We start from the raw sequence: 20,538 nt of genomic DNA, 5'->3' as shown, positions 1-20,538 counted from the left end.
CCAGGTAAAGATAAGCCTATGGACGAAGCAGTTCTCATTTTGCTTTTTCTAGGGCTTTGTATCTCCAAGCTTCTTTGTTTCTAGTCCGTGATCTTGTATTCTCTGGTAGTTATCTGAACCGTTAATGTAACTGACTGGTAGTCACATCTAAACTGCAAAATCCAACACGGTAGTCTAATTTCAAGGTCCAGGATTTGAAGACCTCTAGTCTAGAGAAACCCCTCACGTTCAAACACAGAAGCGACTTGCTCGACAGACCGTCTGAGAGACGGCCAGGCCACCCCTCGGCATGCGAAAAGGCCTCTTAAGACACACTGACTGTTAAAATCTCTTGAGTTTAGCGTCCGTTGCCTTTGACCTGCCAAGGTTATGTGCTGAGACAGCACGCAAACAGAGTGCTGTGAAGAGTACTGACATTTAGCTGACGAAATAAAAGAAGGTCTTCTTTATTCATATTCATTCAGAGTAATAAAAGCATGGTCTCGTCCTGCTTCTCTGACCACCGAAGCGGCCCGTAGTAGCCTACGCTCTTTCGCCACAACTGTCTGCTACAGCATTTAATTGGTATTGATTGGGACAGCCTATTGTTGTCCAGATCGGTGAACCACCAAACCATCACAGTCAATGAAAGTGGAGACAATTATGCTGCAAAAAAAGGCAGAAACATCGATTTAAAGCTGTTACTACACACGTTGAAAAGATAGCTCTTTAAGGGTTCTTTAGTAAAGGCAATGGTTCGTTTCAGAACCATGTCATGCTTAAATGGTTATTTACATGGTGAAACTGTTCTTTAGAATGTGATGCATATAGAGAATGGTCAGCATGCTGCTGTCGTTATGACGTCAAGCTTGTAACAATAGAACCCTTTTTGGTGCTATACAGAACTATTTCCAAAATATGTTCAATATAAGACACGTTCTCCATCAATCTGAGGAACCATGCAAAGAGCCACTTGAGCACACAAACGGTTCTATACGGTACGCATGGTTCCTGTATCCCTAAAGAACCATCTTTTTTAAGTGTGTATGTGAAAAAAACAGTAATGAGGCTACAGCTGATGCTCTTGACAAAGGCTGTAGAGGATGCAGAGATGCTGGAGAAGATGCAGAAGATGTGAGTGCACTTCATTCACTGATGGGAAATCGTGATGTGCCCTAAATTTTGGGTGCATTGCTGTTTTTACGGGTGGGACCGTGCAGAACCCTTCTGATCAGAAAGCATGTGGGCACTACTGGATCTGGCTCCTTCAACCCACAGTTCCTAATCTCACTGGAAGTGTTTTGAAGAGACCTGGCCTGGAAAATATGCGGGCCGAGCAGCAGAGAAGGAGAGAGAGCTCTTATCAGTGGTGTATAAGATGATCTCTGGTGATAGGAGTTAACGGGAATGGGTTACACTGCAGCCCCTTTTCCAGTAGACACTTGAGCCAATTAGCTAGCTTAGCAAGAAAAAAAACATGCCAGTGTACAGTGTTCGAATTTTCCCATTCTACCTTAAATTGCGTAACTGCTGCACCATTTAAGGTGGAACGGGAAAATTCCAATAAGGAGCTGACTTCAGCTTCGTGGAAATGTGGTCGTTTTCAAGCCTTTCAAGACACAACAACCTGCACATGACATAACACCTGGTTAAAAAGGTTAACAGGGCTGACCTGTTGCGTCCTTTCAGCCGGATTCACCATGACCGCCTGCCGAAAGCTGTTATCCACGTACGAAGCCATTGTTTTTGTTTTGTTTGTTTTCTGCAGCTCAACAAAACCAGCAGGCAGCCGGGTCCAGTCAGGAACTTCTCTCTCCGTCCCTTTGCAAAGCTCGACAGCTCCAGAAGCTCCAGCAACAACAACAACAGAAGAAGGTGCCGTCTCCCCAGCGGCCGTGCAGACTCCCTCTCTCTCCCCAAGGCCACGGCCCGAGCCCCGGGCTTTACTCCGCTTCCCCGGCCGCGACTCTAGAGCTCGTCTTCGGGAATGAGCTCCAACAGACAGGCCCTCTGAAAGCCTCTGCACACTTTAATTTAGCCGCTGAAAGGTGCTGACAGGGCCACCCTCAGTTTTTCCGTTGCTGCAGACGTAGGAGGGAAAAAAGAGCATTTTTAGCATTTTTAGCACTCCACCGTAGCCTCGCGCCGCTTAGCTCTTCCATTTCAGGGGGGTTTCCATTTCAAAAAGGCTCAAGCTTAACCGTCTTAACAGTTTTAACCGTTCATTCCCTCCTCTTCGTAAACCAAATGAGGCTTAAAAACCGTCATTGACGAATAGATTGTTAATTCTGCCCGAAAAAGAGATAAACTGAATGCCGTCTCGACTGTTGTATCCCACCACCATGGTGACCGCCTCAGGAGCGCGTACATGGGCGAGTCCATTCAAGCCACGATAGCCAGCGTTCATTTTTATTCCCACGCGTTTTAGGGAAAAATCCCGCCCACCCACACCAGGATTGGCTAGTAGGCTCCGGCGTCCTGCGCTACGATTGGTTGGCGGGGCGGGCTTCTGGTGAATATGAACTACTAGCCCAGAGCCGTATGTTGTACAGAGGTGGCTCTGTACTAGCCAAGCCTAGGAATAATATTAGCCAATCGTAGCATAGGAGGTGGGGTGTTGTCGGAATACGGGTGGGGAAAATATAACGCATTCAGAACAATGCAAGGGAAACGCCGAGGTCTGTCGCCATCCACTGAGTGTAAACAGAACTACAAGGTTTTCAGCTGACTTCATGTTTAATTATGGTTTACAATAATCAGACCACCCTTGTTTAATTTCCGGTTAAATAGATATTAAGCACAAGTTATTTGTCTTCTCAGCACCAAGACAAAAGCAGAAAATAACATATATTTAACATAAAATTACCCAGAAGCCTCAACAACTAAATATAATATAGACTTTTTCAGCATTTAGCCACCTTTTGTCTTTGTTGCAGCTACTCGGAGACTTGCTTTCAGGTTTACAAAGAAATCTGCAGGGATATTTTTCCACACCTCCAAAGTTCAGTCTTAGAAGTTGGTGCATTTTCACACAATCCAGATAATCCCAAACACATTCAGTGATGTTGAGGTCTGGACTCTGGGGTGATCAGTCCATTGCTCTGAAAATACCAGCGGTAGTTTATCTTGCCGTAGAATTAATTTCTTCCCAATTTCCTCCAATGTTTTTTCAGAGGGTATTCAAATTTTTAGTTGAGCGTTCATGATGATCCAATCCCATTTCACCACCTGCCCCTACCACTGAGCCCTTACCCCTCTGTTTTGCACGTTCACATCTAGGTTCAGGGTGAAGTGCTAGAGCTACGTGGCCCTCCAAGCGGAGGTTTTTCAGAGACACAGAGAAAAAAAGAAAAACGAGAAGAGAAAAGAACCCAGCAAATGTAACGTTAAGTATTTTCTCTGTTAAAAAAAATAATGATAATCATTGTATTATCTTAGTTTAATGTCGTTTTAATGCATTATGGCCATTTTCTACATAACAAGCATAAAAATTGCTAATGGCATGCTAATGTCTCTGTAGCTAGCTAGCTAACTTTCCCATTCCACCTTAAATAGTCCAGCGGTTCTGATGCCTGAAGAAGTTGGCAAATGGTGACTTCAGCTTCGTATCACCAATTAGTGGTGGGCAATAATGAATAATTGTCTTATACCGACTCTGTGAAAGTATATGATTCCCTAAATGTAACTAAAGTCCAGCGGTGAGGAGCTGAACTTTACCCTCCTCTGCTATCACTGGGTCACCTACACAGCAGAGCTAGTAGCTGTTAATGAAGCAATGTTTTTTTTATTATTATTATTATTTTTAGTATTATTATTATTATTAAACGGTCCCATTTCGTAGGACAAGATTTCAAGGACTACCCCATGTAACTCAATTCCAAGGGTGACACTCAAACACAAGGGGTAGGGGTAAAAAGAGGGGATTGGCCTGATGCCTTCAATCAAAAACCAAAATCACAAAATCCAGATCCAGAAATATCTGCCTGCTCTGATCCTCCAACATGCTCGATTAATGGTTACAGACATGACTTGATAAGTCTTTTATTGCTTTGGTGTCTTTTGTTATTTCCAAAAATATCAAACTTAGACTCAGTCCATAAACCCTCACTCCACATCTCAGACATCCACTTTCTGTGTTCAAGTGCACATTTTAAGATTTTAAGAGACCCTTATTAGTCCCCCAACGCGGAAATTTCACCTCCGCATTTAACCCACCCATCAAGTGAAACACCACATACACACTAGTGAGCACACACACACACTAGGGGGCAGTGAGCACACTTGCCCGGAGCGGTGGGCAGCCCTATTTGCTGCGCCCAGGGAGCAGTTGTATTGTCGTGTACAGTCACATACTGTCGGCTCTGGGGATCGAACAAGTCACAGGGCCAGTTCCCGAACCTCCTGCCCGTGACTGCCCCACATTTTCTCCTGTTTTCTTCCATTTCCCTTTCTTAGTAACAGCTTCTTGACAGCTGCAACAGCTTGGGAACACCTTTCGCTGGAAGGACACAGCTGTAACTCATCGCTTCTAAGACTTTTTAAGATAGAAGAGTTACACAAAAGTGAAGAGTGGACAAAATAAATGCTGATAGATTTGATGTTATACTTAGTGTTGGAGGCATCTGTGCTGTTTTCTGATAAATATATGAGTTCTACTTTTTAAATTAGTGGCTATTTTGACTGGAAATTAGAGTAAAGGGTGGTCTCTGACTCACCTGCTTCGTGCTGTACAGTGTAGGTGGGATAGCAGACTGTGATGTAGATCAGGCTTTCCTGCTGTGTTTTATGGATCATAACCCAGCAGGAGCTCCTGCGCTGCTGCTGCTGCTGCTGATATCTTTGCCTGCAGGTGAGTCAGAGCAGGTTCCGCAGCCTCTTGTGCCTTTGGAGGCGCCAGAGGCGCTCGGCAGACTTCCCTTCTGTTTTTCCCATGAGCTGCTAAAAAGGCCGTCACTGCCCTCTTCTGAACTTTGACAGACATTGCGTAGCTGCCAAGCTGAGCTACTCTCTCTATTTCTCTTTATACTGTATATGGGTGTATTGAATTGATGATGATGATTAATAACTGAAATGATGATGATGGTTAATAACTGAATTGATGATGATTAATAACTGAATTGATGATGATGGTTAATAACTGAATTGATGATGATTAATAACTGAATTGATGATGGTTAATAACTGAATTGATGATGGTTAATAACTGAAATGATGATGGTTAATAACTGAAATGATGATGATTAATAACTGAATTGACGATGGTTAATAACTGAATTGATGATGGTTTATAACTGAATTGATGATGGTTAATAACTGAATTGATGATGATTAATAACTGAATTGATGATGGTTAATAACTGAATTGATGATGGTTAATAACTGAAATGATGATGGTTAATAACTGAAATGATGATGATTAATAACTGAATTGACGATGGTTAATAACTGAATTGATGATGGTTTATAACTGAATTGATGATGGTTAATAACTGAATTGATGATGGTTAATAACTGAATTGATGATGATTAATAACTGAACCAGCCAGTCATGGTGAGTGAATTCTGTCCCTAACAGACTGCAGCAGCTTTTAAATCGCTCATTTATCAAAACTCTTCAGAATTTAGACCCGGATTCCCACACGGAGCTAAACCGCTGTAGACGCCAGTTTTGTTGTCAGGTTTGTTTCAGCTCGTGCTGTCCGCGCTGCTTTGGGCTCTCGTTCATTTTTAATGTCATTCTGAATCAGCGGTTTAAATAAGCCGGTGATCCCGATCTGTTGACAGTAAACACTGCTGCCATGGCAACAAGGCCCGCCATGGTAACCGAGAGTAACGCCGCCGCATGCGCTCTGCAAGAGAGCCATTAAGAGGCGCAATGCGGGAGGGAGCGGAGGAGGAGCGGGGGTCAGTGAAGGGGGCAGCGACAAGGGGGCTGTCACTGAGGGGGGGTCGCTCAGGCTCGGCACCTGCTCGAGAAAACTGGGCAGCAGCGCGAGCGTCTGGACAAAGAATCCTTTTCACAGGTAACACGAAGTTTTGTCATCAGTGACTTAGAATGAGGCCATTAACAGGCAGAAGGTTATGGCTTATAAAACATTACATAACACTAATAATGCGTTTATTATATGATTGTAAGTATTTGGCCTCAAATTAACTGTCCACATTAACTGTCCACATCTGGACACCAAACAAGAAATTATAATTAGAAATCAATGAATACTGTCACTAACAGACTGACATATATATGTATCATTGCTGTCAGAACAAAACCTCGTATCTCCATTTCTTCAGTTTTTAACATAATTTGAAAATGCCTGTTACTCTTTACATTGTGTGTAAATTTCATGACAATTGGGCCAAATGAAATGACTTGGAAATTGCTTTTAAAAAACTCTGGTTCCATTGACTTGCACTAGAAGTACAGTAGGTTTTTTCCTTCTTCTGTAAAGTTACCATTTTGGAGGTTTTGTTCCAACAGCAGGAATATGTATATATATATATATATATATATCGCTCTTGTTGGAACAAACCTTGTATCTCCATTTTTGTCATTTTCAGTTTTTGACATAATTTAAAAGTGCCTGTTCTCCTTTACATTGTGGGTAAAATTCATGGTGATTGGGTCAAAAGAAACAGCCTGAATGTACTTGGAAATATGTCTGGTTCCATTGCCGTACATTAAAAGTAATTAATGTTTTTTCCTTCTCCTGTAAAGTTTCCATTCTGGGGAAACGGGGTTTGGTCCGACATCAGCAATACACACACACACACACACACACACACACACACACACACACACACACTGAAAAAGATGATTCTTCAAGAGCCAATTGTTCCTGAGGCAGGAGTTCTCTGTAGATCAATGTGCATGCATAAACGGTTCTTTGCATGGTAAAATGGTTATTCAGATTGATGGACAATGTGTGGTTTATGGTTCTATGTAGCACCAAAAAGGTTCTGCAATTGTTACGTTGTCAAGTTTGCAACAATAGAAAAACCCTTTTTTGGTGTTACAGAGAACCATATAGAAGCACATTCTCCATCTGTCTCGAGTAAGTAAGCCAGTTTTATTTAAATAGCACATTTGAAACCAAAGTGCTTTCCAATAAAATACACCAAGAACCATTTCACCATGCAAAGAACTATTCAAGCATGCAGATGGTTCTATATAGAACTCATGGTCCTATAAAGAATCATAGCCTTTACTAAAGATTCTTGATGAAGCAGCACATCTGATTTAAGTTCAGATCAATTCACACAGGTGTTGGATGATACACTGTTTGTCCAAAAGTATTTAGACAGCCAAGGATATATTATGGTCTTGCGAGGCCCCTAGGGGTGAGAATCTGGAGGCCCCACACCACAACAGTAACACAGAAACAAAAGTGAGATTAAACAGTATTTTGAGCAATGCTGGACAATTTTTGCTGTGCGAATCTGTCCCAATTGGCTCCTCCCTCTCCTCCATGTGCTTTTTGTTTACTTTTTATTATCCACGTGCTTCTTTGTTTTGAGTCTAAGTCCTGCCCCCTTGTTGTCTGACTCCACCCCTGATTATTGCCACCTGTTTTCCGCCTGTCCCTCGTTATCCTTGTTTTGTATTTAAGCCCTGTGTTTGCCCCTTGTGTGTTGGTCTTTGTTCGCTGGATGTTTTGTTTGTTTGATGTTTGACTTTCTAGTCTTTGATTGTATCCTGTGTTCTGTTCATCATGTCTGTCCCGCAATCTCTCCGTGTTGGCTGTATGAACCTGTTATGACTACGACCCTGGATTTGCCCGAAATAAAACTCGCTTATCTCTGCATATGCATCCGCCTCATCGCTCCACGTTACAGAATCAACTAAAATAGTCTTATTATTATGCCATGTCCTTTTGTGTCTATACACATGATTAAGGGTTCTTTGCAGCGTCAAAATGTTCTTCGGATTGATGAGGCGATGTGTTGTAAAGGGTTCTCTGTAGAATCTTTTTGAAAAGGGTTCTATATAGCACCAAAAGGGGTTCTTCTGTTGTTACAGGCTCAAAATGGTAACAATAGCAGAACCCATTTTGGTGCTATGCAGTACTCTTTTCTAAAAGCTTCTAGATAGAACCATCTATCTGGAAAGAACCCTTTAATCTTGTACAGGGTTCTTTGAGTGTTTATGCCATAACTAAACTAAACTAAACTAAACTTTATGGCTTCTTTAATAAAGTACTTTAATAAAATAGTTTATGAGAGTAAATAGAAACCATTTGTCTGTAATAATATAAATCTAGAGGGAGCAGAGAATAAATGACATTCCTTTATATGTTTATTTAGTAATTTGTACACATTTAAGGGCTCCTTGTTTATCTGATGTTTACATCTGCGGTTCCATGTATTTGGGCCACCCTGAGCCTGGTGGTCTGAGGTCTTGGTAGACAGAGGCCCCAATGGCCCATACCTACATATAGTGCTCCTAATTTACTGTGTTCAGGTACTTTAAAGGTAAATTCACCTTTTTTTAACCATTAAGATGTAAACAGTGCTGTTCAGAGTGGTTTGATGTGAAATGGTTCATTGTAGAGAAACAGCAGATTTGGATCTCTTTACATGTTAGGAACCTAAATAAATGAACAAATAAATAAATAAATAAAAAGGACCAGGGGCTAAAATATGTATACCACCCATACAGTGAACATATTGTGCAGTATTCACAACGACCAGTGAACCTACTATATCTTCTGAGTTTTATATGTAATGTTAATACTGGTAAAACAATGGTACATCATTAAAAGTATATTTTCATTGGGTACTGTTTTGTCTCCGAGTGCCTCTGCCATGTATATATTTCAAAGTAGTTTTAGACCAAAACTATCGTGAAGCAATATCTCCATGTAGTTTTTTGAGGCATTAAACTCTTCAGACGTCTGGTTCCTATCACCACCACTGTGAACGATTCTGACACAAATTTTTGTAGAGCGGAGCATTTTATGCCAAACCTCTCTGAATGACTGTGTTTACATGCCAACCATTTAACTTTGCAGGACATTTTGAAAAATTCTGGAAGCAGTGACCAATAGAATCTGACACTCTGCAGCAGTCACACTTGCCTAATGATAAGCATGGACTAGAGGGGCATAAAGCCCCCAGCATTGGGCTGTGGAGCAGTAAAATTGCAATCTCTGAAGTGATGGAGCTCCATCCAATATTTTTAGGATGAGTTGGAGTGATCCAGAACTGACCATCTAACATCAGTACCTCACCTCACTAATGTTCTTGGGGCTGAATGCAATCAAACGCTCACAGCAATGTTCCAACATCTAGTGTAAAGCGTTTCCAGAAGGGTAGAGGCTGTTACTGCAGCAAAGATAGGCAGGTGTCTAAAAACTTTTTAGGGTCAGTTTCCCAGACAGCCTTGAATATTTTCCTTTCTGTAGAAAGAATCTACACGGCAAGTCCCGTGTAGTCCAGGACTAGGCTTTAGCCTTGTCTGGGAAACCAGCCCATACTGTGAGTGCAGATCTGCTTCAGGGAGAGGTTTGCTAGGGTAAGCCAGCACTGACCCAAAAAATCACAACTGGATTTATTTTCATTTGTGTCTATTTTAATGTTGGTGTTTTCTGCTGGCCATGGTCAACAAATTACTGACTAATGCTATAAAATAACTGGTGGGTTCCTTTACACGGATTTTTGTACAATGTTATCTCTCTAGTACTGGTGTAGCCACTGGGCCTGGTTCAGCTTGGCTTGCATTAAGCAAGGACAAATTTAGCAGTTTGTGGGCCAGTTGTCAGACACATTAATGCTTCATTTAGCTTCTTACAGAGGCCCCCTAGTGGCCGTTCTGCCAGCAGACCGGAAATTACATTACAAAAAAATCGCTACCTTGACAAAGTTGAATAAATAGGCTGTGATCCTTATACGGTTTCCCACCTGAAATCCTGATCTCACTTTAACTGAAGGAAAAATAACGGGATAAATACCAAATATGTTTTTTTCCTGAGATATATAACATTATATTTATCTCATACACAATCCCTCTCCCTACTCTGGAGAGTCTCTCAACTTAAGCCAAAGTTAACAGCTGAGAGATAAACAGTCGTCCCCCTAATGGAGCTGCAAACAGCCGGCACAGCTTTACTCTCTGTTTCTGGAACATAAACGTTAAATAGAAGACGTTCAGAGTTCCCAGCTCCAGTCCTGCAACCCCTGTACTGCATAACTGCAGTTTGTCTGGTTAAAATAACTGATATTATTAGCTAATTAATCCCTTCTTGAACTGAACGAGGTGTGAACAGCAGAGAGAAACCCTATTCTATACAGTGCAGGAGCTCCAAGCCTGGCGCCTGTGTGTCTCTCGTCATTCTCGGCTTCTGTCGCGTCTTACGGTGAATCATAACAAAGCACAGAAAATGAAAGGCATCTCGCTTTCGCAGTCACTCCCTGATTCGGTCCTCAAAATGGCAGGGATTATACAGTGAATATCTGAAAACACGAGAAGATCTATTGTATATATATTGTATCTCTGTTTTGAGCTGCTAGCAAGCAATGAGTGGCGAAAAGGGAGGGGTGAGAACCCCCTGCTGTGAAAACTACTCACCCCTCTCCATGCCATTTAAAAGTGCCAAGATAAAATGGAGAACTGATATACAAAAAATCAAACCCTTTTATCAGTGTTGACCTGCATGCTCAGCTACAAAAAGCAAAAATCCAGTTGAATTTTATAAATGATACACATTACAATTGAAATAATACTGAAGAAAAACATGCACAATGCAAAAAAGGAGGGATCTCCTCCAGAACAGGTGGAAATGTTATGGCTACTGGCTACAGCTACTGTGTTACCAAACCCACAGCTGATCTTGCTGCAGACAGCTTTGTCTATAAGCTTGCCTTAAAGGACATCTCCCCTTTGCTGCCCCCTTTAAGGACCAGATGGCATTGGGGATTACCGGGCAAGGCTGAGTGATTTCACCCGCAGCATTGGAGTGGGCCCTTTATCTCCCGAAGCTACGGGTGATTTAACCTACCTGTATCGAGCTGCACCACACATGCCCGCACCCCTGCCCAAGCAGTGCTACGCTGGAGGAGTGGGGTGGGCTGTGCATTACGGCAGCGCACTGAACAGCACCACTCTGCTCAGCAACAAGCAGATCAAGGTTTGTGAAACCTGGTACAGCTCACTATTTGATAAAAGCACAGCATGTTGGTACTGCTCTTAATTCATTTCACACACACACACACACAAATAAATGTATATATATATATGTATCATTGTTCTCGGAACAAAACCTTGTATCTCCAGTTTTGGCATTTTTCAGTTTTGGATATAATTTGAAAAAAGCTGTTGTCCTTTAAATTGTGTGTAAATTTCATGGTGGATGGATCAAAAGAAACAACCCAAAATTACTTGGAAGGATGTCTGGTTCCATTGACTTACATTATATAATGAATAAAAAAAACTATGTCTATATATATATATATATCCTTAATGAACACATTAAGGACAACTAGGTGTTTCTGTTTGGGTCTTCAGGCTTGTAAATGGTTTGGGTGAGATTTCTCTGATTGTGTCTATCCATCTTGTTGCTGGTCATCCTCTTCCTCATTTACCTTCAACAATTTTTTTATCCAATGAATTCCTGTCATAATATGCCCAAAGTAAGACATACGACAGATCACAGGAATCAATATTTTACCTGTCCCATTTTTTTAAAACAAAGAATACTTCTGTGTATCTGATCTGGTATCTATATATTGAATATGGCTACATAATATATACAAACATTTATATTGACCTTCATTTGTTAATTAAGTTGTGTATATTAACTGGAACCACATAGATCATCCATTTAAACATGCCAGGTGTAGTAGGTGTACTGAGCAGGAAAGTGACCAGACTGTACTGCAATCCATCAGGCCTGGAGTCATTTATGGCTCAATATGATATTTAATTGAAATGAAAAGTGTTATTATAGGTCTATTACTCCAGTGGTGCTGCAAAATATCTCACATTTTCATTTTCTGTTCCGCAGTCTTTCTCTTTCTGAATACTTTCTGAGCACTTTGTTCTTTTTAGTGTTGTATATTTACACTATATGTCCAAAAGTATCCAGACAGCCTTTCTAAATTTGTGAATCAGAGCAGAAGGGACAGTGATCCATGCAATCAAATCCTCACAGCAATCTAAGGTAAAGCCTTCCCAGAGAAATAGAGGCCATTACTATAGCAAAGGGGGTTAAATTCCCTATTAATACCATTCATTTCAGAAGAAACACTGGATCAACAAGTGTCTACAAACTTTTGGACATAGTGTCTCAACTTTGAGCATAATCAGCATGATTTAATTCACTGTTTAATTCCACATTCATTCTTTTTGTGAATATATTGTTTTCTTTCCTCATCAGCTTGCTGAAATTCGCTCAGCCTTAGAACACAGGGTAACTCACAGATACCAAAACCCATGGTAAGCCACAGAACTCGAAACCTCATGGAAAGGATGCAGTTTTCTTGGATTCATATTCGTATAGAATCTCAGAGTAAAAATGTTCTCTCTCTCTCTCTCTCTCTCTCTCTCTCTCTCTCTCTCTCTCTCTCTCTCTCTCTCTCTTCCCCTTATTTCACTTACTCCTCTCTCTCTCTCTCTCTCTCTCTCTCTCTCTCTCTCTCTCTCTCTCTTCCCCTTATTTCACTTACTCCCCCCCCTCTCTCTCTCTCTCTCTCTTCCCCTTATTTCACTTACTCCCCTCTCTCTCTCTCTCTCTCTCTCTCTCTCTTCCCCTTATTTCACTTACTCCCCTCTCTCTCTCTCTCTCTCTCTCTCTCTCTCTCTTCCCCTTATTTCACTTACTCCCCCCCTCTCTCTCTCTCTCTCTCTCTCTCTTCCCCTTATTTCACTTACTCCCCTCTCTCTCTCTCTCTCTCTCTCTCTTCCCCTTATTTCACTTACTCCTCTCTCTCTCTCTCTCTCTCTCTCTCTTCCCCTTATTTCACTTACTCTTCTCTCTCTCTTCCCCTTATTTCACTTACTCCCCTCTCTCTCTCTCTCTCTCTCTCTCTCTCTCTCTCTCTCTCTCTCTCTCTTCCCCTTATTTCACTTACTCCCCCCTCTCTCTCTCTCTCTCTCTCTTCCCCTTATTTCACTTACTCCCCTCTCTCTCTCTCTCTCTCTCTCTCTCTTCCCCTTATTTCACTTACTCCCCTCTCTCTCTCTCTCTCTCTCTCTCTCTCTTCCCCTTATTTCACTTACTCCCCCCCCTCTCTCTCTCTCTCTCTCTCTCTTCCCCTTATTTCACTTACTCCTCTCTCTCTCTCTCTCTCTCTCTCTCTTCCCCTTATTTCACTTACTCTTCTCTCTCTCTCTCCTTATTTCACTTTCTCCCCTCTCTCTCTCTCTTTCTCTTTCTCTCTCTCTCTCTTCCCCTTATTTCACTTACTCTTCTCTCTCTCTCCCCTTATTTCACTTACTCCCCTCTCTCTCTCTCTCTCTCTCTCTCTCTCTTCCCCTTATTTCACTTACTCCCCTCTCTCTCTCTCTCTCTCTCTCTCTCTCTTCCCCTTATTTCACTTACTCCCCTCTCTCTCTCTCTCTCTCTCTCTCTCTCTCTTCCCCTTATTTCACTTACTCCCCTCTATCTCTCTCTCTCTCTCTCTCTCTCTCTCTTCCCCTTATTTCACTTACTCCCCTGTCTCTCTCTCTCTCTCTCTCTCTCTCTCTCTCTCTCTCTCTTCCCCTTATTTCACTTACTCTTCTCTCTCTCTCTCCTTATTTCACTTACTCTTCTCTCTCTCTCCCCTTATTTCACTTACTCCCCTCTCTCTCTCTCTCTCTCTCTCTCTCTCTCTCTCTCTCTCTCTCTCTCTCTCTCTATATTTGACTTACTCTGGACCAGAAACTGTAACCATGCTCTGAGAGGCATCATGAATATATCTGGGTGTCCTCATTAGATAAAGTCCCTGTACAGATGTCTGTGCAGATGACGCTGTAGGCTCACGGTCCTCTTGATTAATAATTCACCTCTTCCATACAAACAGGCAAGCGCCGCCATGCTTTTTGGACAGGCAGCAGGCAGGGACCCGCGGGAGGCTCGCGTGGAACCAGAACATCTATGATAACTACTGCCAGGACAACAACAAAACCTTCCTACTGAGCAAGGTCAGATATTATCATGAAAGCCTCAGCCAATAATCATATTTTCACAATTTTCTCCTTGCCCCAAATGTGGTCCATTAGACACGTTTGATGTTCAAAGTTTGTTTGCTATAGTTTTGCACACATGCTATGAGGCTAATATCCCATGAAAAAAAAAGTCTTAAGATTGCATCAAAGAAATAAATCTTGGATCTCAATATTGTATTAATGAAGGCTCTCTGATTTCTGATTTTTTTTTCCCTATAATAACCCCCCACGCTTCCCCTTAGGAGAAAAGAGGAGATTAACACACACATTCATTGTAAGAAGTTCAGTTCTGAAGAATGAAAAGAGTTACATAACCCAAAATGTATAATGAGTAAAACAGCAAAAGTTTTGGCAAACCAGCCATGCGACAAACACACATTGTGCACATTATTATATAACACACATTATTATATAACACTTGATCAGTATGCTAGCATATGTACTCAGAAAATGTGTCAGAATGTGGTGCATTAAGTGTGAAGCAGTCCTTGCTGAAAAACCCATCACAGGCCAGAATTCATTTCATGCTGGTCTAAGCTGGTTTATGCTGGTATCCTCCTGTTCAGGTGGTCACCCAGCATGGTCATACTGGTAGGCAGCATCCAAAACACAACATAGGCTGGTTTTGTTGGTGACCTGCTGGTCTATGCTGATTTTTCTAGCAGGACAAAGAGTAATTTTTGTGATGTAAAGTCAAGTTGTTTCAGTTAGCTGAGAGTTTAGCTGTGGAACTCAATTGGCTGGATAACATAAGGAATTTATTTTTCATCTAAAGTTAAATGTTTCCCAATATTCAGCTGTATATTATGACAAATATCATAATGAGCTACGCCCACCAGTAATTCTCTTTTGAGACAGTGTAAACAAACATGTCTATATTGGCTAGTGAGCTAAGGCTAATTCTGTCCCAAATGCTACACACAAAGTTAGGGTCAAAGTGGATTTTGCTTGAAATAAATGACCATTTTTATGTAAGAAGACAAAGTTAAACTTCTATATTTGTAGGAATTTGTACTTGTAGCTCTAACTTGATAAAACTCAGTTTAACCATTTTGTTCTAATATTCCAGATGTCACTAATAGGCGGACAGCGGTCTGAGTGTGGACCCAGATGCTGTCCTATATGGACTTGGGCCTATAACCGATAAACTATGGAGAATAGTTTAATTTCGACTAGGTGGTCCTGTTTTAATCGGCTTAGCTTTTCTAGTCTTTTCGGGAGCTTTAGCGCTCCAGGACACTCACAGACCAATCGCGTGCGTTGTAAATATCACATGATGCTACTCAGCCAATCAGATCAGTGCATTGTGATGAGCCCTGAGACTCGAGAGTGAAGCACACACAGGGGATGGATGAGGCGAGAAACAGCAGTTGGAGAAGAAAGTGATCCAGATTATTTTACATGACACGCTCTAAAAAGAGAAAACTGAAAATAAGTGTTGAAATATCACTGAATTGGACTTTATTTGATTTGACATTCAGTTGTTGATTGTATAAGATGTGGATATACCTACTAGGCTACTTCGGTAAACAGTATATGACACTGAATCATAATGCAAATTAGACATTATGATGTTCCGGACCTTTGCTTGAGGAAATTTTCTCAGATTGGACCTCACCGAATTTTAATTAAAGATCCCTGTAATATACTTTCTCATGTGCTCTGAGCAGGAAAAATGATTAATTGGCTGAATTCCTGTGATACAGATACTAAGCCAGTGGCTAAAGTACCCAAACAATATCCAACAAGGTGAAAACAGCACAACAGCAAACACCCAGTAGCTAAACTATGCAATAAAGTTTAATGAATAATATTTAGGTAGAAAAAACAACCTAGCATTTTCTTTGGTGTACTGGCGAGAGACTGTGATGCCTTGGTCATCTGTAGTTTACTAGTTGGTAGTTTACTGTCTTCCCACTGGGTGGGAAGGATGGCCCTCCCTCTGCCGATGTGGTGCCCAATCTCACATCCTTGTCCTGGTCTTACTTCATGTAGTTTCTGGTCATGGTATTTGTAGTGTTATCATACATATCATTGGCATCATTCCCAACTTTGGGAAGAACCTCAAAAGGCATAGGTAGACAGGTGAGATACCATTCTTAATCCATAGGGTACATGAAGTTTAGAGGTCTGTAGTGATGGACTCTGCAGAAAGTTGCCGACCTCTGCGCATTATACGCCTCAGCATGTTGTCTGGATGTTTTTGGTTGGTGGCCTGTTCTCAGTCCAGCAGAAAGTTGCCGACCTCTGCACACTACACGCCTCAGCATCCGCTGACCCCGTCATTTTACGTGTTCTACCACTTCCAGTTGCTGTCATTTCCAGTCCACTTTGTTATAATGCCACTGACAGTTGACTGTGGAATATTTAGTAATGAGGAAATTTTACGACTGGACTTGTTGCACAGGTGGCATCCAATCACGGTATCATGCTGGAATTCACTGAGCTCCTGAGAGCGACCAATTCTTTCACTAATGTCTGTAGAAGCAGTCTGCAGGCCTAGGGGCTTGGGTTTATACACTTGTGGCCATGGAAGTGATTGGAACACCTGAATTCAATTATTTGGATGGGTGAGGACTTTTGGCAACAAAGTTCATGTATGTTCCTGACTTATGTAAACTTAAATATAATTGTAAACCATTGAAACATAACTAGCACACACGTTAATGAAAATAGTGACACATGTTACAGTAAAATTCACTGTCTTGCATTTCAATGAAAACATACTAACTTGCTAACTCTGGCCGAGGGTTCCTGGGAAGTGAAATCATGACAGAGATGTTAAATTGGGCTTCAAACCGGACCTAACAGACTTGGCACTTTCCCCAAGCTTGTTGAGCTGTCTAATGACATTGTGCTAGTGGCAGTGGGACGGTGCTTCACGTGTCTCAATGGAAGCCTTCACCCTCCCAGCTTGGTAGTATTGCGTTATAGGGAGACCTAGCTAGTGGGTGGAATTGGTCATGTTTAAATTGTAGAAAGAACTTGAAGGAGGAGTTTTGAAGAAGCAGTGTTACGCGTTGATGTCTAATGCTTGTCTTCTCCCCATGACAGAGACGTATGGCTCAGAGGGAAAAGGATGGGGAAACTCATCTGAGTGCCGTCACTTTCCCAGCAATAAGAAGAGTCAGTGGATAATCATTTGACTATAATAAAAAGATCTGTTACTTTACCTCCAAATTGTGTTCGACTCCTATCAATTTTGTACAGTGATCTAGATTTGTGTAACACTGTATCACAGTTTGTATTAAATCACATTTTTATTCATAGAGTGCTCATCCATTTCAGTGTGCTTCTGCTTTATACAGGAAACTGTGAGTAAACCAACCATAATAGACCTCCATAAGTATCCACACCTGGGCAAGCACCCTACAATATACCAATAAGAGTCCTTGGGCAAGACTCCTAACACTATCCTTGCTTGCCTGTGTAAATTATAAATTGTTCTGGATAAATGCTAAATGACATAAATGTAAATATATCATTCAGGCTCTACTCTGTAGAAGCCATATGGAGCCCAAGTTCATCATGTCCAGTGCTTTAGCATTGTTTAAAGGGTATACAGCCCCCCCATTACTGGGCTGTGGGGCTGTGGAGCTGTGGAACTGCGTTCTCTTGAGTGATGGAGCTTCATCTGATACTTTTGGGATGAGTTGGACTGATCCAGATCTGATCTACCAACATGAGCACCTGACCTCACCAATGCTCTTGTGGCTGAATGCAATCAAATCCTCACAGCAATGTTCCAACATCTAACGAAAAGCCTTCAAAGAAGAGTAGAGGTTGTAACTGTAGCAAAGGGAGACAAACTTCTTAGTAATACCCTTCATTTCAGAGGAAACAATGGACAAGCAACACTTTCGATATATATTAACCTATCGCTTCTAATGTTCCTGTACTTATACATATGAATATACTGTATTTGCATATATGAATGAAGCCCAAATGCTCAGATCAACAAACAGTTCAAAAATCTATAAAAGTTGAAGCTACTTCAGGAGTTAGCTGCTAGTGATGTCATTGTCTAGCTGTGGGTGTAAAGATTCCATCAGGGGGTTGAATCATGACTGATAGCAGCAGACGAGACCTGACGCCTGATCTCTCAGTGAGTGCCAGAGCAGATTCAGACAGATGATAGTAGCTGCGGCGTAATGATCCTTCTGCTGAGGCCTGGGCCTAAATGGGGTCTTCAGCCCACATCAGTGGCCACATAGCGCTAATAATTACCAGGAAACCAAGCGTCTCTGGCCATTTTCAATATCCTGCGTTGACCCAGATGACCCCATCCCACCACATATTTATCATTATCTTCCTGTCCAGTACACTATCAATTACTGCTTTAGAGATTGTAGGAGGAACATTTATCAGATATCCCATTTTCAAGAGTCAACAGCTAGCCGTTTTCGGGCTGTTTATGAAAGATGGCATGTTTGTTAAAGGTATATAAAGGCTAAATAAAGGCTCAATCCCAATTACTCCTCACCCCTACTACTTAGCTCTTACCCCTCTGTTTTAAATGTTCATGTAGGGTAGAGTGTCCTGATTTATGTTGAGATAGAGGGGTAGGGAGAAGTGACTACATGGCTCTCCCAAAGGAGGCTTTTCAGAGACACACTCTGAACAGAGTGTTATGAGAAAAAATAAGGAACAAAAATGTTAAAATGGCAAAGTGGCTGCACAACAGACCAAAGAAACCCACAAATGTGAGTTCTCAGTTAGAAATGTATGATAACCACTGTATTCTCTTAGTTTAATGTCATTTCAGTGTATTATGGTCCTTTTCCTCATAGTGTGCTGATGTCTCGGTAGGTAGTTAGTTAAATTTCCCATTTCACCTTAAATTGTGCAGCAGTACTGATGCCTGAGGCAACTGCTCTTCAGGAACTGCTACATCCCCCTCTTTGAAGACATATGATGCCCTAAATGTAACTAAAGCCCAGCAGTGAGGAGCTGAACTTTACCCTCCTCTGCTGTCACTGCAGACTGGCAGGGTCGCCTACAGGGCAGAGCTAGTAGCCTGATAATGTAGTAATGTTCTTTTTTATTTGAGGATCTCATTTTGTAGGGGAAGATTTCAGCTACTATGTCTTGTAATTCAGTTCCAAGGGGCAAGATGACACTTAAAAACTAGAGATAGCGGTAAAAATAAGAAATGAGATTGGGCCTAAATATGACATGTGCAAACGTTATAGCACATTTTATACCTTATACTTTATTTTTATTCCTCAGAGTGTTTGAACTTTGGCGTACTACTGTATTTACTCTCATTACTTCACTCTTTTCCCAACTCTGTACAGTTAAGTGTATGGACTAGAGTGACTGTGATGTTTTCTCACCAGCCAATTTGTAATTTAAAAATGAAAAGTTGACTTGATGAGAACATGAAAATAAACAAAAAAGCCATTTAATGAACATACCAGATAACATATCCACATGGAAATGTCTATCAATCTAAATCCAATTAAATCCCTATTACAGCCTCACTCAAAAGACGGCAGGAGAGTGGCTTCTGAAAAACATCTAGAAACTCAATCAATATGTTCCCCTCGTGAGACTTTTATAATAAAACGGAAACTAAATTACTTTATGCTGAAATGTAACTGAATGAATACGTTTAGTTTAAATAAGGATTGTATTGACTGCCCAGAGGACAAGAAAGAATAGAACTTAAGCTTGTGTGTTTGAGCATGCTGTGCTAGTTGTGTGTCACTACAAGATACTGTTTAATCATCTGAGAGAGGCAAATAAAAGTGAAGTTAAAATTCTTGCATAAAGACGATTATTAGTGTAGTGTGTATCATTATCCTCATCATTATCCACTTTGTGTATTTAAACATGCATGTAAATTAATCACATTACAATGTACAATAAATTTCACACAAGCAGCATTTAGTTTTATTGCTTTCCTCAACATTTTAAATTCTGTAAATAAACAGTAATTGTCCATCACTTAGACAATCAACAAAACTTTTGACTAGTAGTGCCCAAACTTTTGCATACATATGTATGTTTTTACACACACACACACACACACACTCATATATATATATATACATGCTTCAATAAGTATGCCTCCTTGTTTCTACACTCACTGTCCATTTTATCAGCTCCATTTACTATATAGGTGCACTTTGTAGTTCTACAGTTACTGTAGTCCATCTGTTTCTCTGATACTTTCTTAGCCCCCTTTCACCCTGTTCTTCAGTGGTCAGGACCCCCCTGGACCCTCACAGAACAGATACTGTTTGGCTGGTGCATCATTCTCAGCACTGCAGTAACACTGATGGTGGTGGTGTGTTAGTGTGTGGTGTGCTGGTCTGAGTGGATCAGACACAGCAGTGCTGCTGGACTGAGAACAGGCCACCAACCAAAAACATCCAGACAACATGCTGAGGCGTATAATGCGCAGAGGTCGG

General features: G+C 41.3%; 2 protein-coding genes across 6 annotated transcripts in view; one reads left to right on the top strand and one right to left on the bottom strand.

The window, feature by feature from the left end:
* rapgef2 (Rap guanine nucleotide exchange factor (GEF) 2) overlaps positions 1-2,351 on the bottom strand; it is a 154,883-nt gene extending 152,532 nt beyond the window's left edge. For 3 of the 5 annotated variants that reach the window (XM_037540379.1, XM_037540380.1, XM_017692042.2), the window contains exon 1: positions 1,652-1,720. In XM_037540379.1, the coding sequence (XP_037396276.1) occupies positions 1,652-1,720 (69 nt within the window). Of the gene's footprint in view, positions 1-1,651 lie in introns of all 5 variants that reach the window. The other 2 variants (XM_017692038.2, XM_017692041.2) reach the window with 1 other exon arrangement.
* A 3,503-nt stretch (positions 2,352-5,854) lies between these two features.
* On the top strand, positions 5,855-17,283 carry LOC108424125 (uncharacterized protein C4orf45). Its single transcript, XM_017691939.2, has 5 exons — positions 5,855-6,002; positions 10,873-11,102; positions 12,351-12,409; positions 13,978-14,098; positions 17,177-17,283. The coding sequence occupies exons 1-5, from the start codon at positions 5,855-5,857 to the stop codon at positions 17,258-17,260; spliced, it is 642 nt and encodes a 213-aa protein (XP_017547428.1). The 3' UTR covers positions 17,261-17,283.
* The last annotated feature ends 3,255 nt before the right edge of the window (positions 17,284-20,538 follow it).

The sequence above is a fragment of the Pygocentrus nattereri genome, chromosome 8 (genome assembly GCF_015220715.1).
Source record: "Pygocentrus nattereri isolate fPygNat1 chromosome 8, fPygNat1.pri, whole genome shotgun sequence".
NCBI lineage: Eukaryota > Metazoa > Chordata > Actinopteri > Characiformes > Serrasalmidae > Pygocentrus > Pygocentrus nattereri.
The sequence above is the reverse complement of the archived record's forward strand: the minus strand, read 5'-3'. Positions and strand labels throughout refer to the sequence as shown.